Consider the following 15,529-nt stretch of genomic DNA (forward strand, 5'->3'; position numbering starts at 1 on the left):
ATATATATAAGTATGACTCATATTCCACTAACTTATTCAACTCATTTTTCTTTACATTTCTTAAAACTCGTATCATAACTAAATAGGACTCCTATATATTAATTAGTTTTAAAATGTGGGGCCTACTTACTATTTATGGTAAAAGTAAAATAGGACTCCTATAGTAGGATGAGCCGAAATGGCAAAATAAGACTCTTGTTGTGGGACGGAGGATGTGGAAAAAGTGGAATATAAGACTCAATAAAATGTGAGTAAAATGAGTTAACCAAATGTGGGTAGCATGTACTGTTCGCAGTAAAAGTGAATCGAGATAAACATGGAGCAAACTTATTTTTTTCAATTCGCCCAAAAAAGCATCCAATTAACAGCAAACCTGATTGAGAGGGAGTTGAGTAGTTGAGAATCAAAACCGAAGTGATTATTGCCGGAACCGTCGCTTTCACTCTCGAAATACACCGTCGTTTCTTTCCACTTCAACACCATCTTGGATTCCGGCGTTATCTCCACCGCAAACTCTCCTGGGGAAGGGTCCTCGTTGCTCTTCCACGACACAAGCCGCCTTGCGCTGCCGGTCTTCTTGTCAAATCCAAGTGTAGCTCCGGGTGGTCGAAGCTTTGCCAAACCACAGCCGCCCCTCCATCTCTCACGATCAGATCTCCGTTCTCACGGAGCATCACGCTTTCTGCCGACGTGGACAAGGGCAAAGAATGTCGGCGATCATCGTCCAACTCAAGCTCTTGTGAGTGAAGGTAATACATTCATTAAAGCTGCAACTATGCAGACGTGTGGGACACCTGGTCCACGTCTAAATCCACCTCATGTGAGCCAGACGTGCAGTGTATGAAATCAGACGGAGGAGCACGCACCAAGATTTTATTTCATCAGTTTCTTTCAGTTACTGTCTTTTGGATTCTCCCTCTTGGCCTTCCGATGGTTTTAAACAATGATTCTAGATCCTTCTTTAATTTCATATAAATATATATAGGGATGAGTTGATATTGTTTGTACACAGTGATTTGACAGCATCAATACAATTCTGATTATTTTTCACTTCTGTTTTAGTTCCCATAATGGGGTATCTTCATAGCATTTGCATTCTACTCTCATTTGTTGTTCTTGTTGGCGGTCCTTAATAAAGAAGTGTTCCAAAAGAGATCAGGGCCGTTAAAAAGCTCAAGATTTCCGTTTGTGGCTATTCGTAGAATGGAGGCGGTGGCATCGGGCAACGGTTTATCTCGGTTTGCGACCCACACAAGAGGCTGGCCTTCTAACTTGGTGTGACGAATGCTGAGATAGAATCTGCCTGTGCCTTTAGAAGTTTCGAAGAAGCCCAGTTGGAAGGTTCCATTGTTTGAGGTTAAAATCTGGTTTCCGGTAAGAGACTCCCCTTGTGCAAGCGTGTCTCCTGCTTCAATGGATCTTTCACCCATCACCAACACAAATATTGAGATTGCTAGTAGCTTTCCAGTTACATGCATGGCTGCAAGATTAATTTTGTATTTATTAAACAAATATGTATGTGTGTTTGGAATATGGTAGTTGTGAGTGTTTCTAAGACCTACAATAATCAAGCTAGCTAACTAGTTAATATACCCCACAAGAGTAGGGTATATCAACTCATCCCTAAACCCTGAACCCTAACTAGTTAATATACCCCACTAGTTAATATACCTACAATAAGGCAATATGGGGTAACTTTGTAACTTTATTGATTATCCTTGCTCCTTTTTGGTCTTAGTACCGAGTCTTTACTTAACCTTGGGAGCTAACGCCCCAAGAGTATCTTCCCCCTCGGCCAACTAGCCTAGGCTTGTTGGTGTGTATTCCCTCGGGTATGCCATTCTTTGATTCACCCAAAAAAAAAGAGAAAAGTCATTAGTAGTTATTAATAGTATCAGGACACAATATTGATTATCATTAATTTCCAAGAAATTTTTACAATTGGTTTCTTAAATGTTATAGTTGGGTTGACTTGGAAAATGACGTAGGTAATCAGGTTCAAGATGGAAAATGAAGCGCAAGTTATTAGGATGGATATTTTTCCTCTTAACTAATAAATGTAAGACATCTGAAACACGAGAGTTGAATATGTAAATGGTATTAAAAATAATTATCAAATTCAAGCTCGATTATATGATAGGTCACTCCTCCAATTATATTCAGAACTGTAGTAAAACACAAAGTTCATGAATCATGATTACTTAAGCTGCCAAGATATATATTTTGTAAGCTTTGGTAAAATATTCAGACTTCAATAATTAATTTGGGCTCAAAATCAAATTAATTATAAGCTTACTAATTATAAATCAGATCGTCTACATTTTTTTTATCAAGTGCGGAATAATTCCAAGACTATGATTCTCTACACTTATTTGGTTGTATTCTAATTACGCTCAATTAGAAGTGAGAGTCTATCCTTGGGGCTCCAACTTGAGTCAATTTGGAAATGATCATTGAGACCAAGAATCAATTAATACTTGAGTAGTGAAATGTTGTTGGACTATAGAACAAGACATTCGTATTGAATTTTGAGTAATTTGTTTGATGACATGTTTTACTTTTTTCTTAGGTGGCGTTCATTTTGTGTCGTTCAATCACATGTGTGTATTCAATTTTAATAATACAAGTGTCATAAAATATTTTCTATAACTGTTTGACAAACTTAAAAATAATTTGGTAAGGTACATATGTTTCTCCTAATGTATATAGGGACACTCAAAACATATGGAACAGAAACTGAAACCAAATACTATAATGAATAATAGGAGTACTAGATAGAGAAACATTAGCTAAGCGATAATGCTACCAATGGCAATACCATCATCATCATCATCATCATCTCATCTGAGCACAATCTCTGAAATAGTTAAGTGATGTTCAGAAGGGTAACTTTTGGGCTGTGATGAATATGAACTGAGCAAATTTGTAGTTGAAAAGGCAGGCTTCTTAGGTGGTGGAAGAGTTGCAATCTCACTGCTAAGCATGGACACCACACTCAACATGTTTGGTCTGTCATTGGGATTTTCTTGCACACACAATAGCCCCACATTTATGTACCTCAACGCCTTCGAAGCCGCCGCAGATCCCACCTTACCATCCACCAGTTCCACACCCCTTCCTGAAATCCACAGATCCCATCCCTGCAACAACACATTCCAAACACACTTTTTTATTTCTCACACAGTGGAAGGTGTAGTGTGTGAAAACACACTAGAATATTTATGTACTATCTATGTTGTTGCTTACATGTCCAAGAAGATGGAGGGAGTCAGTTTTGTAGAAGCCAGTGTTCTTCCTGCCACTTATAATCTCAACAACCAAAACCCCAAAACTGTACACATCAGAATTTGTGGAGAAGAGGCCTTCCAATGCATACTCCGGAGAAATGTAGCCACTAAAAATGGAAAAAACAAAATTTTATCAGCATTGTGCAAAGGTAATTGGTCTGCATAAATCTTTGATCAGACTTACAATGTTCCAACAACTCTATTTGTGTAGCCCCGCGAATCAGTGCCTCCAAAGATACGTGCCAGCCCAAAGTCCGATATCTTGGGATTCATCTCATCGTCAAGAAGAATGTTGCTAGCCTTGAGATCTCTGTGGATTATGCGCACCCTCGAGTATTCATGGAGGTAGAGAAGCCCTTGAGCAATCCCTTCAACAATACGAGTACGTGTTTTCCAGTCTAGAGTTTCTTGTTTATTTGATCCTGATCCATGTTATGCTCATCTATAATTGGAACTTGGAAAAGAATACGATGAATTGTTGGTTAAGTAGGTACTAACCGAAAAGGAACATGTCTAGACTCTTATTAGGCATGTATTCATACATGAGAATGCTCTCAACATGATCAATGCAGCAACCTAAGAGGCGAACAAGATTCCGGTGCTGCAGTTTTGCAATCAATAAGATTTCATTTCTGAATTCTTCAAAACCTTGTCCAGACTTTTGGGAAAGCCTCTTCACGGCTATTTCCTGCCCATTCTGTAATCCTCCCTGTCCAAAACATACAACTATATATATTACAAGGCATATATTAAGATTTGCATCAAGTCAAGTATATTGTTTACCTTGTAAACTGGTCCGAATCCTCCCTCTCCAAGCTTATTTTGTGGTGAGAAGTTGTTTGTTGCAGCAGAAACACTTGAGTAACTGAACACGGGCAATTCAACTTCCATGTTACTTCTTGTCCTAAAAAACTTTCCATTATTAGTTGAGTCGAAATCGAACGACAAAAGATCTTCCCCCTTTTCCTTGTTTCCTGTATCGAACATCTCTTGATGTTTAGCTGTCGGTTTTTTGTTTGTTTGTTAAACTAGGGTTTGAGAAGACTGAGGCCACCCGCAACGCATCCCGCGGGTGGCTCGTATCTCGTCCCGCCGAGATGAGACGGCGGCGAGACGCGTTGCAGCGTCCCGTCTCATCCCGGTCTCGCTGAGACGCCCGTCCCACCGAGACGGATCGCGGGCTGTCTCGCCACTCGCTCGCGCGACGTGGCGCGCTCCGGCGCCATGCGTGACGCCCACTCGCCGGCCCGCGAGTAGGCTTCGTCACGCTGACGCAATAAATCATTTTTTTTTAAAAAATTCGAATTTAATAAAAATAAATAAATAAATAAAAATCGAAAACAGTAATATTACCGTTTTTCTACCATTTTCCTTTTTATTCTATAAATACTCCTATTTCATCCTCATTTCACACACAAATACACATCTATTCTTCCCAAATCATCTCCATTTTCTCTCCAATTTTCATCTAACCTCTCCAATTATCATCACAAAATGTCCGGCGACAGCAACTATAGCTGTTGCGGCTCCGACGGGTTTGACATCAACGCGTTTGGCGACTGGGGGCATGTACAATGTCTTGGGTGGTTCCGGCTCCGGTTCGTCGACGCCGGGCACCCAAGGCTCGTCGACGTCGGTGGGGTACCAACCACCCCATTTTGATGTTGATGCATACACTCGTCCCTCCGCCCTGAGGAGTTCGCAGGGATTATCCCAAATTCGGGAGGATTATCCGGATGAACCCACTCCGGAAGGAGGACGAGGTGGTGGAAGCTCCAGGGCGGTGGAGGAAGAGGCGGAGGCGGCGAAGGAGGAGGAGGATGTAGGTCGGCATCCGTACAGCCACAAGGACACAATGGCTGTGTACAATGCCTGTATCAGCGTCTCGTACGATCCCATCGTCGGGAATCAACAAACCTGAAAGTGCTTCTGGGAAAAGGTCACCAAGCCCTACAACGAGATTAAGCCCAAGGGGTCCCGCCGCCGCACATTGAAGATGCTCCGCGCTCACTTTGACCGAGTCGACAGAGAGGTCAAAAAATTCTGCGGCATCTACAAGAACGAAGCGTCTTATTACCAAAGCGGAGCCACGGGAGCCGACATTCTGAGATCGGCTTTGTGAGTCTATTTCGAAGACACCTGCAAAGAATTCAGACATGTCGATGTTTGGGATGCCGTCAAAGACGAGGAAAGGTGGGTCGGCGGTGTCCGGTCCAGCTCGGGCTCGACCTCGAAGAGCACGAAGCACACGGCGGGTGGCCAATACTCGTCTAGTGGGGGCGGTTCGGGCAGCGCCGCACAAGAGGTTGCCTCGCAGGAGGTTGAGGGCACGACAGACGATGCAGGGGGGTCCTCCCGTGGGCGCCGTTGGCCGCAATGGACCAAGGCGGCGAAGGCGGCTAGAGGGATGAGGGGAGGATGGGCCGAGGTGAATCAAACTAGGCGGGCTCGGTCTCAGGCTCGAACACCCTATTGTCCATGTACTTGACCGCCACGATGGCGGACACTTCCCGCATGACGCCTCCACAATATCAAGCCCATCTTGCCGGAATTGAGTATATGGCAAGACAAATTGATATTCCGGCTCCAGGTAGCTTGAGTATACCGCCACGTCCTTCGGGGGATGATTCGCCGGCGGAATAGTTTTTTTAATTTCTATAAAATTGTATTTTAAATTATGTAATTTTTATTTTTTTGGATTTTAATTATGTGTTTTTTTATTTTTTGAATTTTAAGTTGTATTTTTAGTTTATGTTGTAACTTTATTTTATTTAATTAAATGTGTTTTTATTAATTGAATTTGTTGGAAATAAAAAAAATGAAATTGAATGAATAGTAAGTTAAGAGATGGTTAAGAGACGAATAAGAGATGGAGGGTTGCAGGTTCTTTCTCTTAATTAAGAGTGGAGTGAAAAGTACAGTGTGGCCCATGAATAGTTAAGGGATGAGACGGTTAAGAGACGGATAAGAGTGTCAGCGTTGCAGATGGCCTGATTGCTACACTATAACGCTGCATGTTGAATGAAAAACTGACCCATCATAAGACATGTGTTCGTACTCTCTGTCCTATCCCAAGTGATTTGACTACTTTTCGGCACGTGTTAGAGGAAAATGATACTCCTTCCGTCCCCCAAATATTGTCCCACTTTGATCCGACACGGATTTTAAGAAATGTAATGAAAAGTGAGTTGAAAAAAAGTTAGTGGAATGTAAGCCCAAGTTTTATAATAAAATGTGAGCAGGAATGATTTAGTGGAATATGAGTCCACTACCAAAAATGGTAAAAAGTGAAATGAGACAAATTTTGTGGGGCTGATGGAAATGAAAAAATGGGACAAACTTTCAGGGACAGAGGGAGTAATAAATAGTTAAGATGAGGAGAAAGTAAATAAGTAAGAGAATAATATAGATACACCTATGTTCTATATTGTTCTATCTCTTACTTTACTTTCTCTTTACTTTAACTACTTATTATCATCTTCGCAAAACAACGGTAAAAAAGAAATAATCACTTGAGATAGGATGGATGGAGTAGATAGGATGGATGGAGTATAATTTATGCGAACTCCAAACACTTTGTACTAGTATGAAACAAATATAAAAATATTTTGTATGAATTGTGTAATTACCCTTATAATGTGACGGTCTCGGTTGGGGGCCTAACCACCGATCCATGATCACCCCTATTCTAGGTTTATTTGGCAACTAACCTTTGTTGTGTTTGGTCCTCCTCCTATTGTAGAAGAATCCCAGAAATCCGCCAGATAGAAGCACCAAAACACAGCGGCGGATCCAGGTGGGGTCGGCCGACCCCACCATTGGTCCATGAATGCCACCGGAAAATACCACTACTCGGCCCGTCGACCCTAAAAAACCCTGCCTCCGACCCCTCGACAGCCTTCTCCATAGAACCGAAGGAGATAAGACAATGAAACTAAAAATTAGAGAAACAAAGAAGAGAAGAGATATACATGTACATCATCACCGTAGATAAAAAATTTATAAGATTTCGATAAGAAATTTGGAACAAAGAAAGAGGAGAGCTGAGAATTTTGTGGAAGAAAAAAATTTGGGGAAGAAGATGCATCGTGTTTTGAGATCCGATTCGGTCGATTTGGGCTTAAAAATTGAGACGGTGGGGATTTAGGCTTAAATAAAAAAAATAGTTAATGCTACTTCTTCTCGAATATTTTTTATTTGAAAATCATCAAATCTGTATAATATATTCATTATTACTTATATTCATTAGTACTTTAATATTATCAATTTTCAAATTTGGTGTTATGGATATTCAGTCTATTTCCTATCACATATTAAGTCATAAAAAAATACAATATATTGAATACCAATTATATACATATCGTAAATTACATGACATATATATTTAAAATTAAAAAAACTTTAAAATACAAACAATAAATTTGTGAGAATCAACTATTGTATATAGTAAAAGATACTCCTTCCATTCCATGTTAATATCACAAATTAACTATTGTATTGTATATAGTAAAAGATAAGAGTAATACTATTACTTAAATTAAAATGTATTTCTTTCAAAAAATATTCCATTTAAATATTATTTAAAATAAATAATTATTTTAATAAAATATATACTCCGTATAATATATTTTGTACTCTGTCCGACCCCACGAGTTTTATATCCTGGATTCGCCATTGCCAAAACAGGAACCCCAACTGCAACGATCACAGTCAATATCTTGATTTTACCTGCATACGTGAAATGCACCACTTTCTCCTTATTAAAGAGACACAATAGAAGAGATTGAGAGGGGAAAATCAAGAGAGTTACTTTTTTCCTTGGGGAGATCAGAGGAGGCAAGTTTAAGGTAGAGTTTTCCTCCCTTTCCTGAGGCTGAGGCAGAGGCAGAGGCAGTACTCTCCGCTAACGAGGAAGTGTTCGCCGTTGGAGAGTTGAAGAGTCCGGTTGGAAGCTATTTGGAGCTCTGAAGCGGCGGCGTCGGGCAACGGTTTCTCTCTGTTTGCGACCCAAACTGGAACCAGTTTGGAGCGAATGCTGAGGTAGAATCTGTTTGCGGATATGTTGAAGATTCCAAGCTCGAACATTCCATTATTTGAGGTTAAAGTCTGGGTTCCTGAAATAGATTCTCCTTTGGAGAGAGTGTTGTCTCCTTCTCCAATGGATCTTCCAGCCTTGAGCAACAACACCACCAGGATTATGATTAGTAGCTTCCTCCCATACATGGCTGCAAGATTTAATTTGTAGAAACTGCCATATAAACAACAATGCGTGTTTAGAATGACTTCTTTACAATAAATTTCCAGAGAATAGTATGGTTATCTAGAGGCAATACAATTAAGTCCATACTTTATTAATTTCCACGAAATTGGACAAAAGATTTCACAATTGCTTCTTCAACCAGATTTCTGACTGCATGTTTTATGAAAGGCAAATTGTCTAATACTCCCTCCGTTCCAAAGAAGATGACCTCATCCTTGGGCGGCATGAGATTTTATGTAATTTTATTTTGTGTGTTAAGTGTAGAGAGTAAAGTAAGAGAGGTGGAACAAAGTAGAAATAAAAGTGTTTTTACTTTTAGTAATGTGTCATCTTGAATATGATAAACTAAAAATGAAAGTGGGTCATCTTTGTTGAAAAGTAAAATACGGAAAATAAAAGATAATTGCCGAAAGTAAAAGAGGAGAGAACTGTAAAGACTACATTGTGAGATGCTTGAATTAATTCTCTCCATGTTACTCAACCTTTTATAGATTCTAATTCTAGCTATACATGAAAATATATTCTAATTATACTAATATCCTTTTTATTTGATTTTCCATAATCTTTAATTGATTTCCTTCTTTATTCTTGTTATAACTTCATCTCTTGATTTCTTATTCTCCAATTAATTAATTTCGCTATTCCAACAATCTTCAATGAGACGGAGGGATTACTAAAGATAGTCAATTCCGATCCATCCCACATTTTCACACATTTGAGTTCTAAATTACGAAGTTTCACAATTATGTTATTCGCCTTCTTTCCAATGATATATGTGATGATGTGGCCAGTGTGGTAAATCAGTAAATGAATGCAGTAACCTCTCTAGTCTCTACCTTTTCGCAAATGACCAGAGTGGACGTAAAATTCAACTATCCTCTAAAAAGAAAATTATTACTCCGTATAAAATTTGCATAAAAAAAAAGTACCCCAAATTTATGTTCAAGCTCGACTCTATTATATGCTGAGCTCAGAAGTTTAATCCAACATTAATTTAAATTGAACAAGATGCCGAGCTCGCACATACAGCACCTTTTAGCTTTTGAAATAAAATCAACATATATTCAGATTTTATAAATTTAATAAACAAAATATGGATATTGAGCTTGAGCTTGAGGTTTTTTAGCTAGAAGAAATAAATGGTCCATTCCACTAGCTAGACTTGTTCTTTTTGTTACAATTATGAAACCCTCACTCAAACTAAAAATAATTCGGATTCAGCAAACATCCATATACTTTTCTTACCTTAAATTACGCCTCTAATTGTAGTCGTCATTGCGGATTTATTGGACTCGGTTTTCTTCATCTGGGCTCGTGCCATGATCATCATTTATGTTCTTGAGCTCTTGGATAAATATAACCTTCTGTCATTACCTTTAGAAGTTTAAAAGGCTATGTAAAAATGTCTTCATGGATGTGCATTACTATCAGGTTTTTAATGTTTTGTAACACACATAGGTCAATAGCTTCTTCGTCCATTTTCCTTTTTAATTTAACAAAATATTTAGACTTGTATATCAGATTTTATGATAGAGTGATGCTAAATGGCCATAATATGGCCGGCCATAAAAAGTTAATTTAGTCCATTTACATGTATAAAAAAATTAGAATTATCGATACAAACTTATATGTGTGTGAATGGACTTGTGAGTTGATACTTATCTTTGAATTTCATTACGTAAAACACATTAATATCACGAATTAGTGTATACGTTGAGAAACAATCAAGAAATGGCGGTAGTAATAAGTTGAGCAAAAACTACGAAAAAGTAACACTAACATGTTGAGCAACAAATAATGAAGATGATATAAAAGTAAAATCAAGTTGTATTAAACCAAAAATTCAAAAAAATTCAATTTTTTATGTTAGGGTTAGCTTTATTCTTTATGATAATACAGATTGGTTGGGCCTAATATGGGCTTCTGTCTACAAAAAAAACAGGTAAGATTTAATTTAGTCTTGTTGAATCCAGCCCAGTTTATCCGGGTGGACTTGTGGTTCGGGCTTGGGTGAGCTGAGCTGAATTGGCCTATTTTAGTGTAGATCGTTTTATTAAGTAGTAATAAAGAATCGTATCCCAATTAATATACTACTATTAAAATTGGTTTTTTGTCCATAATGTTGATGTAGTTTAGATAAATATATGCTGCTTTGCAAATTGCAATTAGCATACTAATATTGATCTCAGAAATAAGTTTGAAAAGTTGATAGCTAATCAGTTGTGAATTTGAAAGTGGTATTTTATTTATAACTCGTGCAATATAAATATTCTAACTTATCTTGATACTTATCTATGACACATTCTAACTAATCCTAGTATTATTTTATTTATAAGTAATGACATAAATATTTAAAAAAATACTAGTACTAATATGAAATCTTGTTAAGCATATTAAAATGACACATAAAAACATTCAAACAAATCGTACTTTACCAAACATTTTGATCATTGAAATATCGGTTTAAATAATGCAACATTTAATTACATATGATAATTACTGAATAAGAAAAAAATTGCAAAATCTAATTTTTTTTTTAAATCATGGGGTTGGATTGGAAAGTAGGAAGGATATAATAAAAGCAATGAATCATTGGGAATAGGGAAAGATCGAATTTGGGATTGATTGAGATTGAGATTTGTGATTCTCTACTTAGTAGACCCATACTTTACTTTACAGTTCGATTGATGATCGCCAAATGGCTTTTCGTAATCGCTTTTTCAATTATTGTCACTCTTATTTGCTTACAACATTGAACATTCCAAACGTTGGAATAAAGCTTAAACTCATCACTTTGCTTTTTTCCAAAGGTACCATAATCTTTATGCCTCTTCAATTTGTATTAGATTTTGTGGGTCTTTAATTTTTATTTTCGATGCTTTACATAAGGCATGGTGCTATGAAGAAAGCATGTTTAGTTAGTTTTATAATAATATCAAAAATGTTAAACGTATCATGATTATTTAATCAACACTCATTATGAAAAGAAGTATATCCGAAAATATATATAGACATGATCAAGCAAACTCCACTTCTATATAGCAATACAAATCACACATGAGAGATAAATCATTCCAACATTTTATTGGAGTATTGATGCCAAGTTAACCTATACTATACTGAGCATAATAAAGTTAAGATGTATGTGTAATTGGTTAAATAAATGAATAATTTGGCAATCAAATTTAAATTAAAGGTTGCCTCCGGTCAAGACAACATTATGGACCCATACATATATATATATATGTGTGTACTTCAAACTGAATTATAAGACAACAGGGCTTATTGGTGTATTTATGTTTCACATTAATGGGCACACCCCTTTGGCATATCTTCCAAAGAATCAAATTAAAGAAACAAAAGCAATGAGAATAATGGAAGTTAAAGTTGTTTCGTCCAATTCAATTTATTTGAAAATGATAGGTTTTGAAACTGTAAATTCAATTTGCTCCTAAACTTCGGGTGCATGGATTAATGCACATTACACCGTTTTTGCCTATTCATTAATCATGTCTGAAATTAAGTGCAGTAAAATATCGTTTCAATGTTTATTTCATGTCATCATAATTTTTTTGTCAGTAATTGAGAGTATAAGATTTTTGTCTTTATTATGCATCATGCTATTCTAGAATACTACTTATATCGGTAAAATGGAGATTGAAAACAATCAAAACATTGAAGGCTAACTGTGATTTCTAGTATATTTTTATTTCAAAACTTTACAGTAGCAGTTTTCATTTATCCATTAAATTTGATTGTAGCCATGAGGGGTTTTACAAAGCTATTATTAAAAATTAAATTACCAATAATTTTGCGATTTTATAAGAAGAAATGAAAAGAATAAACAAATATCAGTACAAGGTTACCAGTTTAAGTAACATAAACCATGACAACTGATTAACCTGAATTACTTTTAGCTGCCTCTCATTTCTGTTTCCTAATCAGTCAAGTATTTATCTTTGCTTGATTACTTGTTAATATTATGAACAAAGCGAAACGGTAACTTTATCAAAAGCAAGTGTTTAATGGAGTAGTACTGATGTATCACCGTAAGACGTGCTTCCTAAATCGGTTGGATTCTTCATTCTGAAAATTCGATAAAAGTTGTAGATTTCTATGTTCTATGCGATATCAAGATCTATATGGTATATTCTCAATAAAACAACATTTGAAAAGCTACAATCCACTAAAATATGGAGAGAAAAAGTTTGGTCTCGCGTCTTATAAGTAACTTACATAGAGGTTGGTGCTTGAAATGAAACCAGTGAGAATAATATAGAAAAAAATCTCCACTTCAACTAGTATTTTCTATGTCCCGCCATAAGCGAGCCACTTATTTTAAACAGGATATTTAAGAAATTGATATGTAAAGAGTTAAAGTGGAGAGAGTGAAGTATGACGGGGAAAAGTAGAGGAGTGAAAAGAATAAAGCACGTGGGAAAATAAAGTAAGAACTATGACTTTTTGTTTAAAAGTGAAATGATTCATTTATAATGAGATATCCCGAAAAGGAAAATAACTCGCTTATAACGAGACGGAGCGAATACATTTTTCTCAATCGAGTGCAAAAAACTGACTCAATTACATAGGACCGAAGAAGTATTATTGTAGTATTCCATAACTTTTAAATTCCCATATTTGTTTTTGCATATGAGCCCAAAATTTAAAGAAACGAGAAAATCTAAAGAGAAATCCTTATAGAAACAACCTTTACTAATTTATTGATCACGACTAGCCCATTGTTATTTTTTTTTAACATCTACTTATAATTTGTTTTTGTTTTTGTTTTTTCTACAAAGGTGATGGCAAAGGTTAGAGAATCTGAAAGGTTGTGGTGCATTATTCCTACAGCAGACATTAAATTTCAGCAAAATCAGAAATTGAAACCAACACTGACAGGAGACAAATAAACACCTGAAGATGAAAATCTCAGTAATAAGATGTCGTTTCATAGAATGAGTGGTCTATAGTCATGTCGTTTAACGAATGAATTATACACCCTCCTTCTCATTTTAATGATCTAACTTTTAATTTTGGATTATCTCATTTAAGTTGTTTATTTCTTTTTTTAGCAAAAAAAAAATACATTACTCTCTTATTTGATTTTCCTTATATTTTTCCTACTTCATTTTTATTTATTTCTTCTAGTACTTTATTTTTCTCAACTTAACTCAATAAATATTACTCATTTCATCCCACCCCATAAGAATATGCATTATTTCCTTTTTAATCCGTCCCACAAAAAATATGCAATTTCCAATTTTGGGAGCGTTATATTCTTCACTAAAGCTACTTTAATTATTTTTTCGCTCTACTCCTCTCTTACTTTATCAATTTTATATTAAAATTCGTATCGAATCTAAAGTACATATTACTTGGGGATAGAGGGAGCACTGTTCTCTTAAATTTCATGCCGACAGAATGGATTAATAAAATTTGTATGCTGATCAGTCAACAAAATCTCTCACCGGTTGATATGTAGTTCAAAACAATGTGAGAAATGATATATAGCACAACTCACAAGAGTAGTCTAATCATTCAAATATACATATGAAACAATAAAGTTGCAATTATTGGCTGAAACAAAGTTTCGGACATTGAAACTAACTTTCTAAGCGTTAGAAATTTTGTCTTGTTTGTAACTTCTTTTTTTTTTAGTATGAATTTTCTCTTGGTATTTTGAAGGTAGTATAGTATTTGAAGTAGGCCCCTATGTCAAAACAAATGTGTATCTAATCCAATTACTTTTTATTTCCCTGTGCACTTTCAAGTGTTTATGATTTGTATGAAATTGATTTTGCAAGTGTATTTTACATCCCTATGCTCTAATCCAATCACTTTTTACTTCCCCTATGCACTTTCAAGTGTGAAAGTTTTGTATGAATTTGATTTTCATGTGAGTGTCAATTTTTACTTCCAGGTGTGTATATAAATGACACTTCTGATGTATAGTGAAATTCAGAATCCATTTCGAATAGTCATATAAAAAATATCAACTAGAATGCAACTTTTTTAAAAAAAAATTGGAAAGAAGTTAGTTTTGCTCTAAATCAAATCCATATGATTCAATTATGAACAAAGTAAAAGAACTTCAAAAATTGAAAGCTCAATGCAATTAAATAATTATTGAAGAAAACCCTAGCCTAAGTATCAAAAGAAAAAGTCCTATGAAACCGCAAATCAAGATTCCATACTACATGATCTTTTAGAACTATTTACTTAACTCATAAGAAACAATCGAGACGTCATCTCTAATCTCGATAGATTCACCTATGTTAATTAATTAATAGATGAGACGATGTGATTATGTGACAAGTTTCATGCTATCGTGCCGACGCTTAATCAAAGTAATTTAATTCTGTGCAAATTCTTTAAATTGAGCTCTTTATTAATTATGTCAAAAAATTATTGAAATTTATATATATTTAAAGAAGAAAAAAATTACTAAAAGAGAAAAAGGTTCTCTGCATTTTAAATGTTATTTTCACAAATTTGGTTTCATCATGGATCCAACTAAACTTTTGAAAATGGATCACTTTTTTTCTACTAAAACAGGCATTACACATTTTGAGAATATAGAATTAAATAAGTTACGGATGCTCAAAAAATGTGTAACCAAATAAAATAGTGTGATGTTTATTTCACTTTATTTAATTTTATGCATGAATCTAGAAGATATAGTTTAGTGGAGTATTTTCTTTATTGGAGTAATTATTTTCCATAGAATATTAGGATTTATTTTGGTTTATTTTTCTCAAGATAATCTTTTTATCTTATTATTGTGAAACTGATCACGGTCCGATCATATTTTTTTAGATATTCCGCTACTTTGTCTTTTTAAATATTTTTTCAACTAAATCACTATCCTCCAACAAACTTTAATACTTTATTGTCTCCTATAAATAGAAACTTTTAAAATTTTTAATAAAATAAGAGATAGAAAAAAAAGTGTATCGGTGAAAATTAACTCGCCTCATTAGGG

The 15,529-nt window shown here is 35.5% G+C and overlaps 1 protein-coding gene across 1 annotated transcript; it reads right to left on the minus strand.

Moving 5' to 3' along the window:
- Positions 1-2,840: 2,840 nt before the first annotated feature.
- Positions 2,841-4,178, minus strand: LOC121770273 (G-type lectin S-receptor-like serine/threonine-protein kinase At4g03230). The gene is made up of 5 exons (XM_042167033.1): positions 4,071-4,178; positions 3,786-3,996; positions 3,472-3,709; positions 3,247-3,394; positions 2,841-3,140 (listed from the first exon to the last, which is right to left on the minus strand). Exons 1-5 carry the CDS (start codon positions 4,176-4,178, stop codon positions 2,841-2,843), a joined length of 1,005 nt encoding a protein of 334 aa, XP_042022967.1.
- Positions 4,179-15,529: the final 11,351 nt, after the last annotated feature.

The sequence above is a fragment of the Salvia splendens genome, chromosome 16, assembly GCF_004379255.2.
Source record: "Salvia splendens isolate huo1 chromosome 16, SspV2, whole genome shotgun sequence".
Lineage (NCBI taxonomy): Eukaryota > Viridiplantae > Streptophyta > Magnoliopsida > Lamiales > Lamiaceae > Salvia > Salvia splendens.

Coding starts and splice junctions, on each gene's coding strand:
- LOC121770273 (XM_042167033.1), bottom strand. CDS start 4,178: ATGGAAGTTGAATTGCCCGTGTTCAGTTACTCAAGTGTTTCTGCTGCA. Junction 3,997..4,070: donor GATTCGGACCAGTTTACAAG/GTAAACAATATA, acceptor TGTTTTGGACAG/GGAGGATTACAGAATGGGCA. Junction 3,395..3,471: donor AATAGAGTTGTTGGAACATT/GTAAGTCTGATC, acceptor TTCCATTTTTAG/TGGCTACATTTCTCCGGAGT.